Source organism: Serinus canaria, chromosome 4, assembly GCF_022539315.1.
Source record: "Serinus canaria isolate serCan28SL12 chromosome 4, serCan2020, whole genome shotgun sequence".
Classification (NCBI taxonomy): Eukaryota; Metazoa; Chordata; class Aves; order Passeriformes; family Fringillidae; genus Serinus; species Serinus canaria.
In genome coordinates this window covers 51,202,059-51,224,614 of record NC_066317.1, presented here as the reverse complement: position 1 = coordinate 51,224,614, position 22,556 = coordinate 51,202,059, and the positions used below count along the sequence as shown (strand labels likewise).

Sequence of the window (22,556 nt, the reverse complement as noted above, 5' to 3'; positions counted from 1 at the left end):
TATTTGATTCAAAGAATACCAGAGCAGAATGAAGTTAGTCTCTGAATTAACAAAATTTTTATGCTTTTTAGAAATTTAAATGATGCTGGATTGACCAGACTTCTAAATCACATGTACTAGTGATGTAATGAATCTTGTGGAAGCTATGCCTTAGCTGTGTAATTTTTTCCCTGAAAGACAAATTAGGCAAAACTGAATCACAGAGAAATTCTCATAGATGTTTATAATTCCTTTGGCAGATTTGTGTAGCTGAGATCTTTAAAACAATTTAAAATTTCCTAAGAGAGTTTTCAAAGTACAGATTATTGTAGAAACCTGTATAAGTTTTGTTTTGCAGAACAAAAGAGGACTGCAGCTAGACAGATTTTCAAGGACTGAAGCATAATAAATGAATCTAACAAAAGAGAAATTAAATGATACTTTGTTTAGCAAGGAAAATTTATTCCAAATTTGCTCTTTCTTCCTTTTCCATCAGTTCTACCTCTTAAAATTTGAAATCTAAGATATGTCTGTAGATCTTAATTCAGATTAAGACCTTCCTATGAATAAAATTATTGTAAATTTCCTAGAAGAATTGTCCTTTTATAGCATGATGACATTAATAAATATCATTACAAATTGTTATTTTGTTATTCCAGAAAAAGATGTAATTATATTCGAATATTTTCAATGAGAGGCAAGATATTTCTCTACTGAGTTTCAGACAGATATGGTATAAAATACATTAGGTCCATAGAATCACTTAATGACAGACAAAAATGTCCTAATCTCTTGAGATTAAATTATAAGGCACCTAGTAAATGACTTTTAATCTTGTGGGTTTAGAAGATGTTATCAGTCAAAAAAGCAAAGAAACTTGATTTTTTGATCTTTCCTTAAGTATAATGTCCAGCATTTTTTATGGAAGAAAATCAGATAGTTAAAGCTATTCCATTATATTACTTTGGGCATTTACTTATGGACCTAATTTTAAACATAAAAAAGAATTGGGCAAATGTTTTATATCTACTGACAATTATTTAGATGGCACTTGCACTCTGCTATTGTTATCTGTAGAGCTGTAGGGATATGTGTGCTTGAGTCAATAAATCCAGGGAGGGAAAGAGGTATTCATATTAAGTATTGAAGTTTGTCAGAGATGAGAGAACAGATTTTGTTCAGGAATGATTGACACAAAAAATATAAGTGTGGAAAATACACGTAAAAATTCAACCTATTAAATCTGATTTCTTAAAGGAAAATGAGGAAGACCTGTCTCTCACAGACATTTCTTGAAGCATGAAAATTGTTTAAAGGGCATCCTAATTTATCCAGATCACAAGGCTATCTGTGATGGCAGGAAAAGATTTTTTTCTTGAAATGGATGCCTTATTCTCTTTCTCCCAGTAGCTGTTCAGATCTTTGTCTATTTATATTCATTATTGTTGCTGTAAGAACAGTGCTGGTTTTCATTATTTCATTGGCATGAGAAGCCCTGATTCAGTTTTACTGTCAATTTTGACCTCTTTCTGTACCTCCTCTACTTTCAATGACTAAAAGCATCACTAAATAGAAACACAGAAAACTCCACAAAATGCTTTTGCAGCAGAACAAAATAATTATAACACTCAAGATTTATGGAATTGCAGTTCACATGTCTGGGAGGGCAAAACATGTACTGAGAGTTTGTTCAGTTGTTTTTTGCACTGTTGTACATATAGTGAGTTTTCCCACACTTGGCAGGAAAGAGATTTGAGAGTATACATGAATAGTCTAATAAAAAATAGGAGTCTCAAAATACCTTCACAGAAAGAGCAGAATAAAATCAATGTTAATCCTAATGCTGAAAAAATATTTTTATTAAAGTATTTTGAGAACACATTAGTTTTTTCCATTTGATTTCTATCTCTATCACTTGAAAGTGAACAGATAATTTTCAAATTTAGCTAGCTAGGCATTCATCTCTGATTTGAAATAGAATACATATATATAGTAAATGCTTTACCAATCCATTGAAGTTAATTATCTTGAAGTGCAAGTTTAATAATCTAATCACTGTTGTCCACCACTGTGGACTGTGTTTTATCTGCTGTGCTTAGTCTAGATCTAATTTAATGGGTCTAGAAATGCTAAAAATGCTTTGTTTATCAGAAATACATTGTTTACAAAAGGGCATGAAATTTGCTCATCAGCCCTCTCTGCTGCTCATTCCTGTACAAGGTCCATGAAATACCCAAGTGTGATGTGCAGTTACCGGTAGGACTTCGTTCAGCTCTGGTAGGAGCCTGTCATACTCTTTGAATAATTCTGGAATAATTCCTTCATGTGATAATAAATGTGGCTCAGGTGATATTTTGGTAAACATTCCTTTGCCTGAAGTTGCAGCTCCATAGTAGACACAAGTAGAAAACAATTGTACCAGCCAGTATGGAATCTATTACATGAATAAATTAGCTATACTTCAATGCACAACAATTTGCATTCACAAGAACCACAATCCTAACTGACACCTCTATTATGATCTCAGAGAGAAGCCAGAGACTAAAATACTGCAGAGAGAACAATTTTCTACAAAATATTTTTCTGCCAGGAAACCATATTCAGAATGGCCTGAAAGGAAAATGCCTGTACAAAATATGCACCATATGGCCTAGCTAGGGTACATTGTGGGGGCAATAGTCAGAAATAGCCATTTAATAAAAGTAAATTAACAGTTTATTAAAAATTTGTCTGACATAATAATTGCCAAAATACCATATTAATTTATTGGCTTTAACAATAGTTGCCCTGTCAAATAAAGTCAAATGAAATCTACAGGTTTCATTTTTTTCATCTTCTCTTTCTTTATATTCTGTCTAGCTCCTATACTTTACCCTTTAACCACTGGTGTTTAGTGTCTTTTTTGGCTTTTCAAAATAGTCCAGCTGCTAATTGATTATGACAACTCAAATTATTATTGGTTAGATTAGTAGACTGTGGATTTAAACTGGGAATAATCAAGAGGGTTATTTTTTATTTTCCTCACCTCCAGTCAATACATTTAAAACACCTTTTTTTTTTTTTTTTTTCAGTTGTATATGCACACTTAAAGGAAGGTAATTTAACCTCACTGTTAATATGTTTTGCTTGGCTAAGTTTTATGCAATCTTAAAAGACATAATTAAGGTTTTTTCCTACCTATTGTCAAGAACTTAATCATGCACTGCCAGTGAAGCAAGCCTAACATTGTCATTTTTACTGAAGTCTGAGTAAAAGCATTAATTACTAATTTTAATAATTTCTTGATATTCAAATGAATGGAACAAGGTGGAAAATATCTTATTTATTCTGGAAAAAGTAGATGTAATTCTGAAGCAGTAGCCCAAAGTATATCTACTGCACATCTTGAGAAATTTGGAGATGTCACAAGAAGAAGAAAACGTGAATACTTCCTGAGATTTACAATTTTATGGGTATGGTAAACACTTTGGCATTTACCATAACAACATAAGAGGAGATTAATTGCTATCTTAAACATTCTTAAAACAATAATAGAATTGATTTACTAAAAAAGGACTTCCATTGCAGTTACTTCTGACAAAAATTATTCCATTTTTACTTTGGGGCTGGGAAATATTTCACAAAAATTCAGAGGCATATCTCAGAAAATCTGTGGCAGAGTATGCTCAACTCAACTAAGTGACTAAGGGAATTTGAAGACACTGTTACCTCGTCAACTAAACCCCAGTATCTTCATCACAGGGATAGCCCCTGACTGATGTGCTTACATACCCCTGTTCTAGTCCAGTCTTGTCTTCAACAGTCACCAATCCACAGCTCTATTTGTAAAGTAAAAGCTGTACTTCTTTACCACCTATAACTGTGGAATAATTAGGGTCCAATAGCTGTGATACACACTGCAGTCCCTGCTAGATTCTACCTCTCACAAGAAGGATTGACACTACTGTTTCTGACAAGCTTAGACTTTGCAAGAAACACTTGATTGTTTTTCCTCTGTTTTGTTTCATTCAAACTGCTTCTATACTTCCTATTGTTGGGGAAAAAAATAACATTATACTGTTTCATTCCATACTGAGATAAGCACTGATACTCTAACCTCTTTTCATATAACATCCCTATGATTCATGTGTAGGATTACAGTCTTTTGGCTGTATGTGCTCAAGAGGAATTAGTGCTGTGCTTAATACTTAATTACTAATGGACTGTAACCCAGATGAATCTGTCATAAATATGGAAAAATTCTGAGCTGATGTTTGCAATTAATTCACTGTAATCTGCAGACACAGCTGAAAAATCAATAAAAAAATTAATGGAAAAAATCCCTTTGAGCAGGAAATAAATCACACTGAGAGCGCTGAGAGATTCATTACCTTTCTGTATTTGTCTCTTCATTTTTTGAGGTGTAAAGATTTTTCCACATACTTACTATAAAAATGACATCAACAGCAAAAAAACTAACTCTCCAAACTCCCTTTTCCCTGCAAAATCTCAATAAGAAAGCATCAGTACTTATAACAGAAGTACACGTTTAGGGGAATTAATTTTGTGAGGTATTAAAAACACCTGTAGGATAATGCAATCATCAGTCACAGATAGCACAGCTTCATGAGGGAAAAGTCCTGCTTGTAAAACTTAATTTCTTTTTACAAAAATATTACTCTCCTAGTTGATCAAGGAAGACCAGTTGGTATAATCTTTTTAGATTTCAGTAAAGCATGTCATACTGTCTCTCGCAGAGCCCTCCTAGACAAAAGTTCCAGCAGCAGCTGGATAAACCCATCATTGGATGGGTGAGCAGCTGGCTCTTGGGTCAGGCTCAAATGGTTACAGTGAATGGGGTGACATCAGTGTGGTGACCTATCGCTGGTGGAGTGCCACAGGGCTCCATCCTCAGCTCTAAGCTCCTCAATATCATCATAAAGGACTTGGACACAGGACTGGAAGGGACTGAGCAAGTTTGCAGATGATGTAAAACTGGGAGGAGCTGTTGACTCCCTCAATGGCAGAGAGGCACTACAGAGAGACCTCAAAAAATGAGAGGGCTGAGTAATCACCAACCAAGTGAAGTTCAGAAAGGGAAAGTGCCAGATTCTACACCTAGAATGGGGTAACCCTGTATGGACAGACTGGGGATTGAGATGCCAGAAAACAGTGCCATGCCAGGGGACCTGGAGGTCCTGGTCAATGAAAAGTTGAATATTTGTCCTGGCAGCAAGGAGAGCCAAGCATGTCCTGGGTGCATCAGGCACAGCACCACCAGCTGGGCCAGGGAGGGGGTTGTCTTGCTCTGTTCTGCACTGGGCAGCCTCACCTTGAATATTGTGTGCAGTTTTGGGCACCACAGTATAAGAAAGATATAAAGCTACTAGACACCATCCAAAAGAGGGCTATGGAGATGGTGAAGGGTCTAGAGGTCTAGATGCTGAAGACAACATACAACGAGCTTCTGAAGTCACTTGGTCTGTTCAGCCTGGAGAAGACTGAGGAAAGACCTCAAAGCAGTCTACAACTTCCCCATGAGGGGAAGTGAAGGTGCAGGCACTGTTCCCTTTTCTGTGATGATCAGTGACAGGACCAGAGGGAGTGACCTGAAGCTGTATCACAGGAGGTTTAGGTTGGATATTAGAAAATATTCTTCACCCAAAGGGTGTTTGAGCACCAGAATAGGCTCCCCAGGGAAGTAGTCATGGTCCTAAACCTGCCAGAGTTCAAGAAATGTTTATACAATGTTCTCAGCACCTAGGATGGCTCTTGAGGATGTCTTGTGCAGGGTCAGCAGTTGGACTTAAATGATCCCTATGGTTTCCTTCCAACTCAGAATATTCTATTATCCTACTATTCTATAAAAGAGGAGGCTCATGCCACTGACATGGAGTAAAAGACAAAACTCTATAACTACTTAATCAGTAAATAATTTTCTTTCCCAGTGGCAAGTGGAAGTATTATCATTTATGGCTGAGATTTATGGTGTTACATTTCTGTTAGTCTTCATAAAAAATGAGGATGAGCAATATATTTTATAAAATTTAACCCATTGCTACTGAAGTATACTTACACAGATAGGAAAAATTTGAATTAATGCAATAATATTTTTTATTTCTGTTTTTAACATTCATTTCAGTCTTTTTTTATGTAGAATTTCTGTTAAAGACATGAAAATTCATTCTTTGTACTTTTCAATTCACTGCATTGAATTAAATTTGATTCTAATCCAGATCTTTTAATATCATCAAGAAAAATTACAAATTTATATGTGCATGTGTGAGAGAAGCATGTATGACATGAACAGATAGGTGTATATTTTTTTCCATTGTTTGGGATAAAGTTCCCTTCACAGGACACAAAAGGTTAAATGGATCCTTTGCATGACTGCTATATTTCTTCTTACAATACTCATTTCTCTTGACAGCTGCTAAAAAGACAAGTAGTCACAAGTTATTTGTTTCTGCTTCATGCTGAGCCTTGCATTCTTTAGATAATCATTTGCATGTAGAGCATAGATATCTTTCTTCTTTCCCCCATTTAAAAATAGCATAATATAAATTAAGAGAGCTTCAGCTCATTTTACACTTACAAGTCTAACCTTTGAGAGTCTAGGACTTGTAACAAAATATACTTTGCATGAGTCACACAGAAAACCTCTGGAAACCCAAGTAATTCCCTTTTTATGAAAGCAATACTACTATTTAATATAGGTGACTATTCAATATAGGTTACTATTCAATATTTAATTCTGTGTATGAGGTATAAAATACAATCCAGAATCCAGGAATGTTTTGCTTCACAAAGTGGAACAGTATGAAGCATTTCATTTTCACAAATGCAGGGGTACTACAAACATAATCAGTTCAAGTTACTATTTCATGTGTCAGAATAATTCTGTAAGAAGCAGCTCACTGTAAGGTATGAAAGAAAGAAATCAGTATTTTCTCCTAAAACCAATTCTTAAATATAGAAGCCTTCAAACAGAAGCCTCAAACTTTAGTTTGAGCTCTTGTCAGCAAGCACAAGAGGTTCAGTTTTTTGTTTGTTTATTGATTTTATTCCTGCCATTACTTTTGACAATTAACTGGCCATGTGCTTAGTGGGGGTTTGTCTTTTTAATCAGTCACCATTTGAAGCTAAACCTTAGCCATATATAATGCACTTTTATATTGCTTCAACAAATTTCAGTCTTAAAAAAGAGCTTGAAACTCCACGTCACTGACTTTTTCTATGTATTCAACTTTCATTATCAGTTCTGTATATCTCTGAAGATATTTTTAAGATATCCATGAGACCAAATGACACCAGTCATCTCTTGGGCCCATGTCTTTTAGTTTCTAAATGAAAGCAATGCTGCACTCATTAGCATCCCATAGAAAATATTATTTTGAATATCTCCAAAAATAAGTTATCTGTTGAATGAAGTAGGCTTAAATTGAAGGGAGATGAGGGGAAGTCCTGGTGTTTTTGTCTTCTGTGGCAAGAGCTCTTGTTTTCCTACCTGGTGTCCATTCCTGATGTGAAAATACGTTATTAAATCCTTATCAACAGGATGTAAAAGAAAAGAAAAGAACAGCTGAGGTGAGCTAATAATGGCTGCTAGCTTCCTGATTCCCTTAGAGCTCCTGCAGTTCCATCACTTTGGCAGGAGTATCAAGGAAGCTACGCTGACTTTTGAGCCTTGATTCAGATTTTCTTAAGTCATCTGTAGGAGAGCTGACATTCTAATTGCTCCATAAATTGTTTCAGCTCAGAGTTTGTTAAGCACTGACACATTTTACTGAAAAAAATAAAGGCATGTAATTTGACACAGTGACAGATTAATACCTTAGCATTAGATTGGCAGAACAATTAGACGGCTTAAATGTTTCCTACATCTTAATGTCTGTCCTACTTCAGGAAGCCACAGTAAGTCCTGCTTTTCTGAAGGATATGTTGCCATTTCAGTGATAGAAGTAAATCAGGCTATCAAAGGATTTAACAGGATTACAAGAAGTCTTGCAGCAAATACATTTAAATCTAGAAAATGAAAATCTGGGGAATTCAGGTTCAGCATGGTGCATTTAGTATGGTACTCACCACTGGTATCCCATAAGCCAATACTTAGTTCTCATTATATATATGCAATTGGTTTTGTGAAAGCCAGTGAAATAATACAGTCTGAACTATGGGATAAATACAATTTAAACAACAGAAAACTGTGTTTCTACTGGCCTTTCCTATTTTATAATATAATCAAACTAGTATTTGTCTAGGATTAAGCCCATTGAATTTGATTTCACTTAACTATAGTGTTGCAACAATTTATGTTGTTGTCCTCCACTGACAACCATCAGATCAATATGATTTTGGCCCATAAGAGTACAATTATATGGGGGATTTTTGTGTAAAAAAACCAAAAACCCATAAATCTGTTTTTAACATAAACTGTCTTTAAGTTAGTTGTGAAATACTGGTGATTCCTTGAAGAACATAGACGCATTATTGAACTGGTATGATCGTTAAATTAGGCAAGAATTATTTTTTATTAAGTTGTTCCATAATTCAGGAAACAGTTAAAGAATATGATGCTTTAACATGATGGAGGTAACTATGTTAGAAATAACTATGACTATGTGGAAACTCAGCCAGAAATATTATTGCTTAGGAAATATTTCTTTATTACTTGGGTGATATTTCTTGGGTTACATGTCTGAGTCATTTTAAGTAGCTATACAGACGGGTGTAGTATGTTTAATATGCATAAAAAAACCAAGAAAAACTTTATATGTTCATTATCTTATTTGATTGCTCCTCATTAATACACAGACAGGTAATGTTCAAGGGAAGCAAAACAAAAATATCATATAAGATGCAAATACTTGTGAAATTTTGGTTCTTACACCAGTTTCAGGTTTAATGGGCTTCAGATGTGTGCTATGTTTAGAACCACTACAGGCAAAAGCAATACTAATTCTTTAACTTTGTGAAGAAACTAATTGTAAAGAAGGATGGATTTTTTTTTCTCAGGAAACAAGATTTTATAATGCTAAATTATCGTGTTGAGACTTGAGAGTGGGTTGGGTGCTTTTATCATTACAGGCCTTATGTTTCTGTATCCCTTCTATTAACACCTGAATTAAGTGTTCCAACTGTTTCTGGGTTTTGCTTGTAGTTTTATTACTATAAAATTTTAAGGAGGATTCTAAAATGGATTTTTGGTTGAACTGAGGCCCACTGTCTGAGGTTGATTTATTACTGAATAAGTCAAGAGTCTCAACCCAGAAGCAGTTAGGAATTGGATTGAGGCCAAAGCACATGAGAGTTGGCACTCACATCAACAGAACTGTAGAGGTGAAGGGAAACTTTAGAGGTCATTTAGTGCATCCTCTCTCTCCCAAGGTATGATTAGCTACCTTTATGTTATTCTGGGAAAAATTTTTTCTAGACATTTGTAAAACTCATCCCAGATTCTGTAACTTTCCATTACTACTTCATTCATCCTCAAAGATTTTTTTAATTTCTAACCTGATTTGTCATTGTTGCAATCAATACATTACTTCTGGTCTTTTTCACTATGGGCATGCAAAATAGATTGTTTCTACTCTTGGCTTATTTTCTTGCCTTTTAGGTACAGTAACAGTACTCTTATCTACATATCTGCTTTCTCTTCTCACTAATTCACTTTCACTCATCTAGCATGAACTTTTTTCAAATATAATGAATCATTTAGCTGTTTCTGTTTTCCTATGGCATTGTTTTCTTTGTTTTATTTTTTATTAGTTTAAATTGTAATAGACCATTTAGCAGCCCATATTTCCTGTAACATGTCACTCTGGCCTCTCTTGAAACTGCTAGAGTATTTGTACTTTGGACTCATTACAGCGGTGAGTCTTGCTGTCAATAGGGATTGTTTAAGAGGAACTATTATTTTCAACCATTTTTCAAGTAAAGTATTGAAAATTCTCACTTTCATTCTATATTCTTCATTATTTATTTCTATATTTCTTTCCTTTGGATTGAAAAATAAATCAGATTTTTAGAATTAATTATTTTATATCATTGTCATACCTTGTCTCACAATATTAATCATTCCATCAATATACATAAAACCTTTCTGTACTTTCAAGTATTTTCTTAAGCACTGAAAGGAATTTTAGAATTAGGCATGATATACATGAAATTATTCTAGTCCAAAAGCAATTAATATATTCATTACTTCAGTGCAGTTGGCATATCTCAAGCAGTGGATTTGTGTTTGACTTTATTCAGTAAGACTGTTTTAGAGATGGCATGCACTATCTCTGCAGTACACGATAAAGCCACATTCAGAATGACAGCAGTCCCAGCCTTGGGGCACTAAACGCTTCTTCAGATATGTTCAACTGCTGTTTAACTGTATTTAGCCTAAGGTACAGAGAAAGAAATTGCTGATGCTTTCTAACATGTTTAAGTATTTTTATAGTGTCTTGGCATGTCAGAATATGCCACAGCACAAACTGGAGTGCAGTTCCTGAATTACAGCAATTAGGAGGCAAGAATTTCAACAACAGTATTGATGTAGCTGTATATCCCTGTAGACCAGCTTCCTTTTCCCCCCTAAAACTGTGATTTTCTACAATCTGTACTCAGCTGTTTTCTGCATTGTCGTTCCCTGATCATGTTGTCAATACCTGTTAGGCTTTAAGAGATCTATTGTGTCCCTGATCACACAGCTCATAAACAGTCATAGCTTTTAATATAAAAGCCATATAAACATACTCCACTTTAATCTATAATGGTGTTTCACATGCATTTTGGATGGTCTTCTGAATGTAACATATTTGTGTACAGAATGCAGAAAAAATGGGCCTCATCCAAACCACAGTCTCTTTCTTTACTATATAACTGTTCCTATTCTTTCTTTCTTTTCTCACAGTAGCTGGAACTACTCCACATGCAGTTTTTATAGGTCCTCAATAAATGGAACCATGCAGGGATATTATGGGCCTGTCAATGCACAAAACAAAATCTGCATGTAGTCATTGATTTGTCATAGATACTATTTAGAACTCCTCTGCCACTGGCTCCTCAGATCCTGTGGACCAAGCTGCATGGTTTACAGAAGCACTGTTGTACTATACTGTGGTTTTGTACTCCTCCAAGAAAAAATCTACAGCTAGGAATGCTTTCTGCAGATGTACAAATTATTGTGTCTAGATACAGTGTCATTATTGATTTGGAAGATTTTCCATCTCCAGAGACAAGTGGAACAAAACTTTTGCCAGCTTAAGTACATCTTAAGTCTGTTGTTGCCATCAGCTTTGTTTGTGGTTTACAAAAATGAAAAAGTGAAAAGCTTTACATTTTTCTCCATAGAACAATGTCATGACTTGCTGTGGGTCTATAAAATATGTTGCACAAGAATGGTTATTAAAAATGTGTAGAGTGGAGCCAGAGTGAGCATTCTTGACTATATTTCTGCAGTGTGTGTAAAATTAAAGCACACACTGCAGAAATAAAATTAAAAAAAATTAAAATTAAACTTGTAATATGAAGAGTCATAGAATAGATAGGGTTGGAAGGGTCCTTAAAAATCATCTAGCTCCTATCCCCAGGTGTACTTGTTGACTACTGAGTTCATAATACTGTTTATGTCCTGGATGAAATATATTGACCTCTTTTGGTTAGGAACAGGAGGAGAGAAAATAGTGGAAAACTGCTTGTTTGGCATCTTTGAGTTAGTTTCTTTGGCATTAAACTGGAGATAGAACATCATCTTCCCCCTGTCCAGCCTGCAGGCATAGGTGCCTTCCCTTTTTGATAAGAAACCACCCTACTAGCCCTGAGGGAACAGTCTGCTACAATCAGCAGAAGCATTAGCATACATACAAATATCTCCAATCACTCACATTCATTTGTACAAAGTTTTATGGAAAACATAAAGCATATGTTTGTCTCAGAAATTAGCTGCAAATATTTAAGGATTTATTGGATGAATAGTTAATAAAGTTTAAAAAAATACTTTTCTCAAATAAATTTTAAAAATTTGCAGTGGAAGCTTCTAGCAGATACAATGAAAAAGTAGATTTTAAGGCCCTTTAAATTAATGTTTTCCAATTTTTCCCCAAGCTGAAGTCTGGCAAGTGAAATGTGTTTTAAAATTATTAAATTTTGAATTCTCCATTTACATGTATGCTTAAATTTTTTTCTAAATATCTGCATTTTAGGGAGTGGGCTTACAATGGTTGAGCCAAGTTCGGATCTGATGAGAAGATATGCTTGACAACTAAGAGGATACATTCTGATGAAATCTGATTCTCTTTATTGTGCAGATTAAAAGTCGAATTTGACTAGTCTGTACGAAATCTTAGAACCTAATATCAAATCTACAGATTTCAGTGTAACAAGAAATATCATATATCTTTCTCTACTAATTAATATTGTATTTTTTTTTTTGGCTAATAAGGGGCATTTTAAGCACAAATTTAACTTGGTTTCCAGATATGTAACTGCAGCAGGAATCTGTTGTGTTGCTCCTTGATGATTTACCAGTTCTGCTGACAAATTGTTTGCTGCGTCATATTCCATTAGACCTGTCAGTTCTCAGCAGAGTATTTACACTACTGGAGTGTAACTTTTAAACTGAGAAACACTTAAGAAAAGCATTTAGCTTAGAGATAGATATGTTTCAATGCAAATTATACTAGAGGACACGAGTAAATTTATTTTTATTTTCAAATTTAGAGATTGTTCAAAACTCCATGGGCTAGGTAACTTAAAATGCTGACCATAGAGTCCCCACTCTGCAAAAGAGGATTGATCTGTTTCAGTGAGTTAGCAAAAATGCAGTTACTGGCTAGCTAAAGTGGCATGGCAGTTTATCCAAATTAGAGGCTAAATCACTGTTATCAAGTGCAGTGTATAGAAAAGCACCCCATCTTCCCTTAACCCACTAGTTTAGGTATGTCAATCTTTTAAACAGATGAGAGATTAAAATGCAACAGGTTTCAAACCATGTTAGATTAAATCTGCACTCAAATGCTGTACTGATTCAAGTTCTGAGAAAAGATGCAAGAAAGCAATGGAATAGAAGGCTGTAAGTGTCAAATCTTAATTGAAGGTGTTTTAGAGAGAAATATATGGCACTGGGTTTAACAGCCTGAGGGACATGAGCCTGCTGGTGCTCTCCCATAACCACAGGTCCAAGCAAAGATGAAGATATATTCCCAGCAGGCGCATACACAGAGCACACACATGCACCAGATTGTCCATGCAGATCACAGACACTCAAAGCCCTCCCATGAACACAAACAGCACCAGGGGCCTCATTGTGTCCTCTTCTCTTGCTGGACAGGATGAAAGACCACTAGTGATAGTGGACATCCCCATATCTATACATGCACTAATAATAGAGAGCCTGTTCCCAGGAAAGAGTTAGAAAGGAACTTGATAAGAGAGGACAGGACAAATGGTGTTCATCTGGTATAGAACATAACCAGACAAACCTATTACCCAGCAAACTATTTACATGTGACTGGCCCTTTTAACCCCCTATATCTCTATTTCCCCTCTATCACCTTAACTCCTCACTTGTCTTCCTGATGGTTTCTCCCCTAAACATCATCTAAGTCCTTTGCTGTCCCGAATTCCTTATCCCTATATCTTATAATTTGCTCTACATACCTAGACAGCAAACCCCAGCATTACATGGAAAGATGATTTCTCTTCCTGATTCCTTGTTTTGAGTTCCTACTTGCCATTATATAGCCCTGTGCTCCTCTGGGGCTGGACAGATGGACCTTTGAAAGTCTGATTGCCCCATGGTGGGCCTGGGTAGGTCTGTTGGGGTATTATTTGGGCTGGTATTGTTCTTCCAGTGTCTCTCTGAGCTCTTCTGTGGGTGTGAAGATAAAGTTTATCACATAACTCAACAGGCCAACTCAGCAACACTCTGACTTGGAGGGTTTTGCTTCTTAAAACAGCATTATAAGGCTGAATTGTACATGAAGTCCTCATGCTTCACAATAAGGAGTTCCAGCGTTTGTCCAGAAATGAATAAGAGAAGCACTGCAATGCAAAATGGTGCATTTTCAAGAGCATGATTCAAAGACCACCAGCAAGGGAAGGATTTTTATGAACCCTTATATTGCTGACTCAAATTTTTTTTCAGCTAGAAAGACTCCATCAGATATAATTAGATGCTAATGGTGTCAGTCTGGAAAAAAAACCCAAACTCAAGTGACAACAAAAGAAAATCTTTTCTATAACCATATATTCCTATGTTTTAAATAAAGTCAGACAAACTGCCTTGATCAGTGGTTGCTAATATTATGTCAGAGTAATACTTAAAATACTTGAAGGAAGAATAATGTTTAATGGCCAGGGTTTTTTTTTTTTGGAAATAAGGTGATGGTTCAAATAATTTATAGAGGTTTAAAGGAATTGGCCCTGTTGTAAAAATATGAAAAATTCTTCTTAAAAATGAAAGCATATCAGAGCAGCTGAGCAGTTATTTATGCCTCTTATCATTAGGGAGAGTCAGAATAATGCTGATTTAGCTGACAGAGGATTTCCTGTAACAATTCCCATATTCTGTGTATGTTTGCAGAACACAGTCATCTGAAAGCTGATAGGTTGAAAGTTTTCATAGTATTACATTCTTCACTAGAAAAAAAAAAAAAGTGGGAATTGTGTCTAAGAGAAAAAGCCTTAGAAATAAATTGGGGAAAAAATTAAAAAAAAATCCCTCAGTTCCATCCTCCTGGCATTGCAGGGTTACTCTTAGTTACAGGGTTACTCAGTTATCGAGACACCAGGACTATTTCCTCATTAATGTCAGTGATATTACATTGAAATATGAAATTTTATACAGTATTCAGAATGCATGCAGTAAATTCTATTAAATGTTGACACCTGTCAGTAGCAAATAGTGTTCACACTCTTTACAATACTGCAATAAATTATTTATTAAATAAATAATAAAATATTGTTTAAATGCCTGAAAAAAATCAAGAAAGGATGAAGATAAATCTTAAAAGAGCTTTTTCAATTCTATCAGGATTAAATCCACAGATGTTTAACTGAAATATGCTTTCTCTGTAAGCCCCTGTTTTAAATATTTTAAATTAAAGTGGTTTATTCTTGAAGAGTGAAGGATTTTTGTTTGTGGGGTTTTGGTTTGGTTTTTTTTTTTTTTTTTTTTTTTTTTTTTTGTTTGGTTTTTTTTTTAGTTTCTTATCTTCAGCAGTGGTCTTTCTTATCAATTTATTAAAAATCACAGCTGAAATTGTCATCATTTGAGAAGGTACTCTATCAGCCAAAATCAAAGAAAAATAGGCAAACCAAAAGTAGTAGAATGAAGGCTGAGCAGGCCTTTGAAGGAGTATTTATAAGTTTATAAAACACATGTTATTACTGGCAAAAATTACTGTTCACAAAAATTTTGGTGTTGTAGTGGGAAGGTAGAAAGATGCCACAGCCCATTTGAAGTGCCTGATTATGTTTCCATGTCCTTTGCTCCCTTCTAAAATTGATTTTTTTCCAAAACAAACATAAATATTTCATCAAAGAAGTCATATCATATGAAAGTCATATCAAACACACTTGAAAAATTTATTTTTGATTTATGTTCTCTGTCAACTTTGTTTGAATGTAATGTTGTTCATTTGTAGGCAGCTTCAGTTATTCCTTTAGACCATAAAGTACACCGTAACTGAATAAAAGGAAGGTTTAAGTATCTTACTCATTCCTTAAAATAGTTGAGGTAGTTTTTAAATTCGGTTGTATGCAAGTATCAAAATGCAAATATTGAATATACCTGCTTTGCAAACAGGTAGGGGTCGATCCTGCAGGCCTCGAACTTTGCTGGTTTTCAGTGAAAGCTCTTACAAGTACAGAAAACTCAGACATAGTGAACAGGAACAGGACACCTTCTAACACAGCCAGTCACACATAAAATGTTTCTTTTTAGGCAGCACTCAGATTAATCCCATGCCCTACCATGCACATAAACACACAGAATGACTTAATCTGTACTATTGATGAAGTTTATAACTCATAGCAGAGGTTTTGTATGCTTCTGCAATTACTGATTGTACAACTCATCTAACATATTGTGGATTAAAAACTCAAGTGTCCACTCCTCAGAAATACAAGCAGAGGGTTACATTATATGAAAATTATATGAAAATTCAGTCCCTTTGTCAATCACAGATCTACTAATTTGCAGGGCATTAAGTATGTTTGTAAGTATTTGCAGGGTACAGGGTCTCAGGGTCCTTCCACATAAATTCAGAGTATTCTCTACTTAAAAAATCTTGGAAAGGTATTTTTAATAATTTCTAGAAAATTGGCAGTATGGAATTAAGTGTTTCTTTGACTCTTTCAGACATCAAAATTAATTCGGTACCTAATGCCAAATGTTTCTGGAATTGATTTACAGGCACTGGAAGAGGGTTAATAGATTTTATATTTTTTCAATTATTAAGATTGAGAATAACCATACAGATCTGCTTGCTGCCTCTGGGCACATGCAATGTGAAAAAATTATTACTGAGGAACTTACTGCCACATTCCTACCAAGATCTTTAAAAATACCTTTTGTGAATGTAAGGAAGTTTCAGCGGAATCCATTGTGATATTAATTTGTAAAGACACCTCTCTTTCATTTTCAGATTCACGGCCTCTACCAGATGTAGCCCTCACAGGGAAGTGCACCCGAGAATGTGATGAATACGGCCATTCAGACTCCTGCTGGATGCCAGTCCGCACCTCTCCGGAGAGAAAGCAGAAGAGCCAGCCAAAACTCTCCACTTTCATGCCTGTCGATGAGCGGGGCAGTCAGGAAAAGCTGGCCAATGGAGAAGCCTCCCTCATGGGTGACCGCAACAGAAACCTCCTTAACAAAAAGTTGACCTCATCCTATGAGACCTTCAGCGCAGCTAGTTTCAGCAAAAATGAAGAAGGCAACCCAGAGGATATCCCCCTTACACAGACAGGGGAATACAAGCCATCTCCTGTCAATACTCTAACTAGAAGAGAAGTTTACCTGTAGGCTAAAAAGCAGCAACAAAGTTCTTTCATAATATAAGAAAGAAATGGGGCAAAAGTCTTAAAATCACAACAATTTTAAGCAAAAATGTGAAACAATAAAGAGGGGGCCACCAAAGAGACAAAAGATCTGCCTGCCACTTCTGCCTCCATTGCAGGCATGTAATTATACTGTCTGCCTGACTATACTGTACAATGTAGAAAACATTGCTGTTACTTGCATGTCTAATTCCCCCTTGCTGACTTTTATTTTCCTAGATCTATGGTTGCAAATTCCTCCCATAGTAGCAAGCTTGATTAAAAAGAACACGACACACTGGTGTTTCCCCTCTGCAGAAGCATGAATTAAGCCACTCATTTTGTTTGTTTGTCATCTGGCTTGTTGAGGATAACAGGTCAGGGAAAATGTATTCAAAACATGCCATCTGAATATTGCTGACCCCATCAGGGACAATCCTTCAGAAACCATAAAGATATAGGATAAATATAAAGGAATAATCATTAATAGGCACTTTGTGAAGACCACAGCTTTAATATTCTCACCTCTCATCTGAGGCTGGAAGCAACAGAAATACATTCAGCCTGAGACTGCAGTCAAAAACATGGCATACTTTCCCGTGATTCATGGACTCTGGTTCTGTTTTATCCATTGAACAAATGTGTCTTGCTGTGTCTCTCTCTCTCTCTCTTTCTCTCTCGTTCTCTGTAATGATTATTTCAATGTAAACACAATTACTAACACTTATACCATAGGATAGCAATGATAAACTGTTGAAATCCTTATTTTGGGCAAGACTAACATTTAGCTGGGAAGATTGTAATAACAAAAAGGCCAAAGATCACACAATGGATCAGGGGAACTGCTAAGTATTGGGGCTTGACTTAGAAAATAAATCTATTCACAAAAAACACACGTACTCATAACACAGCTTCAGTTACATTCTGTGCAGCAGCACAGCTCACAAGCCCAGATGACAATTTTTTTTTTCCAGTGTGGTTCAGTTGAATGCCCAAAGGAACTGATGCTTTTTTTGTAATGACATGATCCATTGCAGCACATGCTGCATATGATATGCTGCATATGCTAGTTCCAGGGAATTTTTAAGATCAAAATTAAAAAATAATAGTAGAAGAGAAGGCCGTGTTAGTGGGAATGCTTGACAGGAGGGTAAAAGGTGGACAATAGGATAATGCAGTAACGGGAGAACATTTCAACTCGGATTCAAAAGCTTCTTTTCAGATTGCAAGGCATGGTTGCTAAGTCTGGTCATCAGTGTTGCAGCTTATCAACTGTTTCAATTATGTCAAAGGTGATTATAATGAAAACTTTCTTGAAACCAAGTGCATTAAAACCAAGAAAAGTGCAATACTAAAAGATATCAAGACTCAGAACATTTAGCATTAGTAAAAAATGGTCTGATAAGCAATGGTATGATACCTAGGAGTTAAAGAGGAGTTAAAAGGAGTCCAAGCTACAATATGCAGGAGCTGTAACAATTATCATGGTGAGTACTTTTTGAAAGGAAGAGGAAATGAAACAGGGTTTTGTGCAATAAAAGCAACAAAACATGCAGAACATCAACCAATTGCTTTGTAGTTGATGCTGTATTAATAATCACAGACTGAGCTCAGACATTCAGACAAAAGTGACAATCAAACAACACATCAAGGACAGCTCAAGGATGGAGAAAGCATTCAGATCCCTGGCTGTTGAACTGGCGTGAAGGCATGGCTAGATGGCTCTCTAGTAACTGTAGTCATAATGTAGCTTTGGGTAGTTTCTTGCTTTGAAGAATTGCATAGAAATAACCTTAAACAGCCTAAGATAGAGGTTGGTAAATCAAAACAACTCATCACATTTATCTTTTGAATTCACTTCTCCATATAGTGGGTTGTGCCATTACTGGCCTTTTCATTCTCCTCTCTAAAGTTTACTTTCTTCAAGTAACATTAGTTTGTGCATAGCAGTTACGATGAATGGGCACATTTTAGAAAGAAAATATTAAATTCAAAGATTATTAACGATTGAAAATTTTTATGTTTAATTATTTAAGTAATACGGGGAGATGCAAGCTATTACTTTGTTATGAGACTGCGTATAGCAGTTACTGCTTTGTATAATCTGTAAGTACCTGTTTAAAAATACTTCTAAAAATGCTTATGTAATGTAAACACATTTTTCTTGCACGTTTCAACCGAATACACAATTGCATAACACAAATGTTCAACAGAACTTCCTTTAATAAGATTTGATTTAATATTACACACAAGAAAATAAATTAGGTAGCTGGGTTCCATATATTCTTAGACACTTTTTCTACAAGGCTAATAATACAGGTCATAATAGACCTTCAGATTAAATGGATCAGCAGTCACTCACCAATTTTTGCACCACATAAGACAGTCATGAAATAATTTTCTTGTGTGCATCTCCTTAGACCTAAAATGTGTGAAAGAATTTTTTTAAAATTCTATCTACTGTAAGTATTCACAGTAATTCTTGTGGAACTAGCCACTATTAATATGCTGATTACTCTTCTGACCTGGCATGACATACGAATATATTTTGTGTTTGTATTTTCCTCTTTATTTAAAATAGGTTAAATCTGGTGCCACTCCATAAATAGAGTGCTTTTGTATAAAAAATAAACAAATAAAGCTATAAAAAATAATTAGGGTGAATGCAAAATATGCAACTGTGCCTTTTATACCTATTATTATGGTAAAGTGGTAGTTGGGTTTGGACACTGAGGGGTAAGGGGCTATTCCCAACTTTTTTGAACCTGTATATTTACCTGTGTTTATTTTATGAGAAATTATAAATAATATATTTAAAAACAAGCCTTTTGCCAAACTCAGTTAATGGACCAGTCTTAAGCATTATTAACACAAGGCTATGGTTTAAGTAGGTCTTGAGGATTTTTTTAATTACTATTTGTGTGGGCTTTGGGGTTGTTTTAATTTGTTTTTAATTTTGCTGCCTGGAAAAGTATGATCAGTCTGTACGATAGTTATTTAGCAAGGTGTCACCAGTTCATGTTGCCAGGAAAATTGACAATTTTTTTGATAGCTTTTAGCCTTCATCACATTTTATTTGTACAGTATCGAAATCATCTTTTTCTTTCCTTCCATAGGAAACTCAAATGAGCTTTGCATGTATTTTACATTAGGGTACCTTTATAGATCGATGCATTAATATATAACTTTATATGTATTAGAAAGTTCAATAGCTTTGGTCTAAAATCTAAGGCTTAATCCAGATCTCAGACCCACTATGTTTATTGAATATGGTTTCTGACTGGCCTGCTGCCTGAGTTTCAGGAAAAAAAAAGTTAAACATTATTTTTATGTGGGGGAAAAACTTAAATGGGATTGAAATGATTGGCTGAAAGGCTACCCTAGAAGTTGTCAAGCAGAAAAAACATGAACACGGATAAAGATCTTGCCATAAATCCAGCCATCACCAAACACTTGTAAGGGAGTTGAACAATGAAATATTTTTCTTTCTGTTTCATGGGTGATAAATACACAGATTTTCCTTAAGAAAAGAAGTAGATGAAAAAGCAATAGAAATGAAAGGCCATCAGTTAAGTTGTATTACTGACTGAACGAGCGCAAGCACTAGGAAGAAGACAACATTCACCAGCTACCTGGGGTATGCTTTCAGACAACTTTTCCTAAATTTTAAAGCACTTGCATTCAGTGTGGTACGATCTGTTTGTAATAATAATCATTGACTATTGTTCTGCAACTTGGATGTTGATAGTGAAGCAGAGAACAATTTATCATTGTTTATTATGAGTCACTATGCACGCAACTATGCTAAACATGGCAAAATGTATTAAACGCTAGTCCACCTCTATTTATGAAATATTTACATAATTTAATTTGCTTTTGTACAGTTTTATGTAAATAAATTGCTTGTCATTTTTGTCTCTGCAAATTAAAATATAACATGTTCAACTGGTTGCCCATTTGCCAGTTTACTTTCTTGGACAGTCTATTCCAATTTTGTTAGATTAAATCACTTGCTAGTTTCAATATTTAATGGTATTTTGAATAACAAAGATGACACTGCCTTAGTAACTGGCTGCAGATTCAGCTGCAGAGGTAGCTGAGGTTTTACCTGTCTTCAGAGTAAAATTCTATAGAGGCAAGGCTACTGTCACCCAGGAGAGCACACAGCTATTTTCACAGCAGAAAGAGAGTGCTTGTAAGCTGAACAGTTGTTTCTGATTGCTGTTCAAAAGGGCTTATTTTAAAAATGTGTTCAAAACCTTCCTATTAAGTGGAATAACAAGCCTTTAATAAAAGTCCATATATTTCCATTATGGATTGGCAATTTTCTTATTATCAAGGCTGCTATCTTTTCCAAGAAGTTTAGAACTATTAACACATCCTAAAATGGCACTAGAGCATCTATATTGAGAAAAACAACACAATTAATGCAGAATTTCAGGGGGAAAAAAAGGAGAAAAAGGAGCCTCTAGTTCTCTCTGGTTATGAATCAAATTATCCATCTTAGCATAGCTGTAAATCAACAATGAATCCTCCTCAAGAAGGAACATCTAAGAAGAAAGAGTTTATTCCTTAGCTGTCTGGATCACACATAGCTTTTTTTGTCTTTGTTTGCTTGTTTGTTTTAAAAGATTAAGTTCCAAAACAGCCATCAAATTGGAATTTGCATCAGTTATAAAATGTGAAAAAAGTGTTTGTAGGGAAAGGGATCGAAGGTCAACACTCCTTTCACCACTCTGTGTTATGCAAAATACAGAATTACTACAGAGACCTTGGAAACCATTGAATACAATTTCCCAGTAAACATCACAGAAAGAGCCATTTATATCCTTTTACCTTAGCTAGAGATTAGGCTTTGGTTTTTGGGAACACAGACTGGCCAAAACTTTTTACAAAATAAACCCTACATTGCAAATTTCTTTCTCTGAATGTATTCCAACATTTTCTAGTCTGCTCTAATGAATGTGTCAAAGATTCTTCTTTCCACAAGCAGAGGTCTGAATCTGCAAGCTTATGGAGAAAGTTTAGTTCACCACCTGACCCTGGATCTCTCACACTGCACTTGAGTGAGCTACCCCTCCACCTCTTTCAGCGGTAACAGTATTTTAATGAGTAACTTCAATCAAGCTTTTAAGTTTATTTTATACTAGTTGTAGCATGCAAGGCATGACCTTATGTTTGTTTGTCTTTTATCTGCATTTTCTTGTTTACCCACTGCATCCAGGAAGGTGATTACAGGAAGATAAAATAAATTTCCTGAGACACTAAGAGTGGTAAGAGAGGATGATATAAACTAGCAAAAGCAAACAATTTATGCTCCCCTTTAACCCTGGCTTCAGTTCTCCTTCCTCTGTTGCACTAAATTGTAAATCTTATGCAGAGACTGAAATTAATAAATATGACCTAGGCAGAAATAATTTCTTGTCTTTATTGAGCCTCCTGAGGGGAGTGTATAGAAGATGCTTAATAGTTCATAAATATGCAAATTATCTGGCCTTTGCTGAAAAGGAAAGCAGTGCTAGCCTTAGATGAGTGTATTCCTTAGTAAAATCATAGGATTCTAG

General features: G+C 35.3%; 1 protein-coding gene across 4 annotated transcripts in view; it reads left to right on the top strand.

Annotated features, from left to right (window-relative positions):
- The window catches only part of PCDH7 (protocadherin 7), a 266,879-nt gene extending 245,937 nt beyond the window's left edge, over window positions 1–20,942 (top strand). For all 4 annotated transcript variants that reach the window (XM_050974230.1, XM_050974232.1, XM_050974228.1 and 1 more), the window contains one exon: window positions 16,599–20,942. In XM_050974230.1, coding sequence (XP_050830187.1) covers window positions 16,599–16,978 — 380 coding nt within the window. In that variant the 3' untranslated portion in view covers window positions 16,979–20,942. The remainder of the gene's footprint in view (window positions 1–16,598) is intronic.
- Window positions 20,943–22,556: the final 1,614 nt, after the last annotated feature.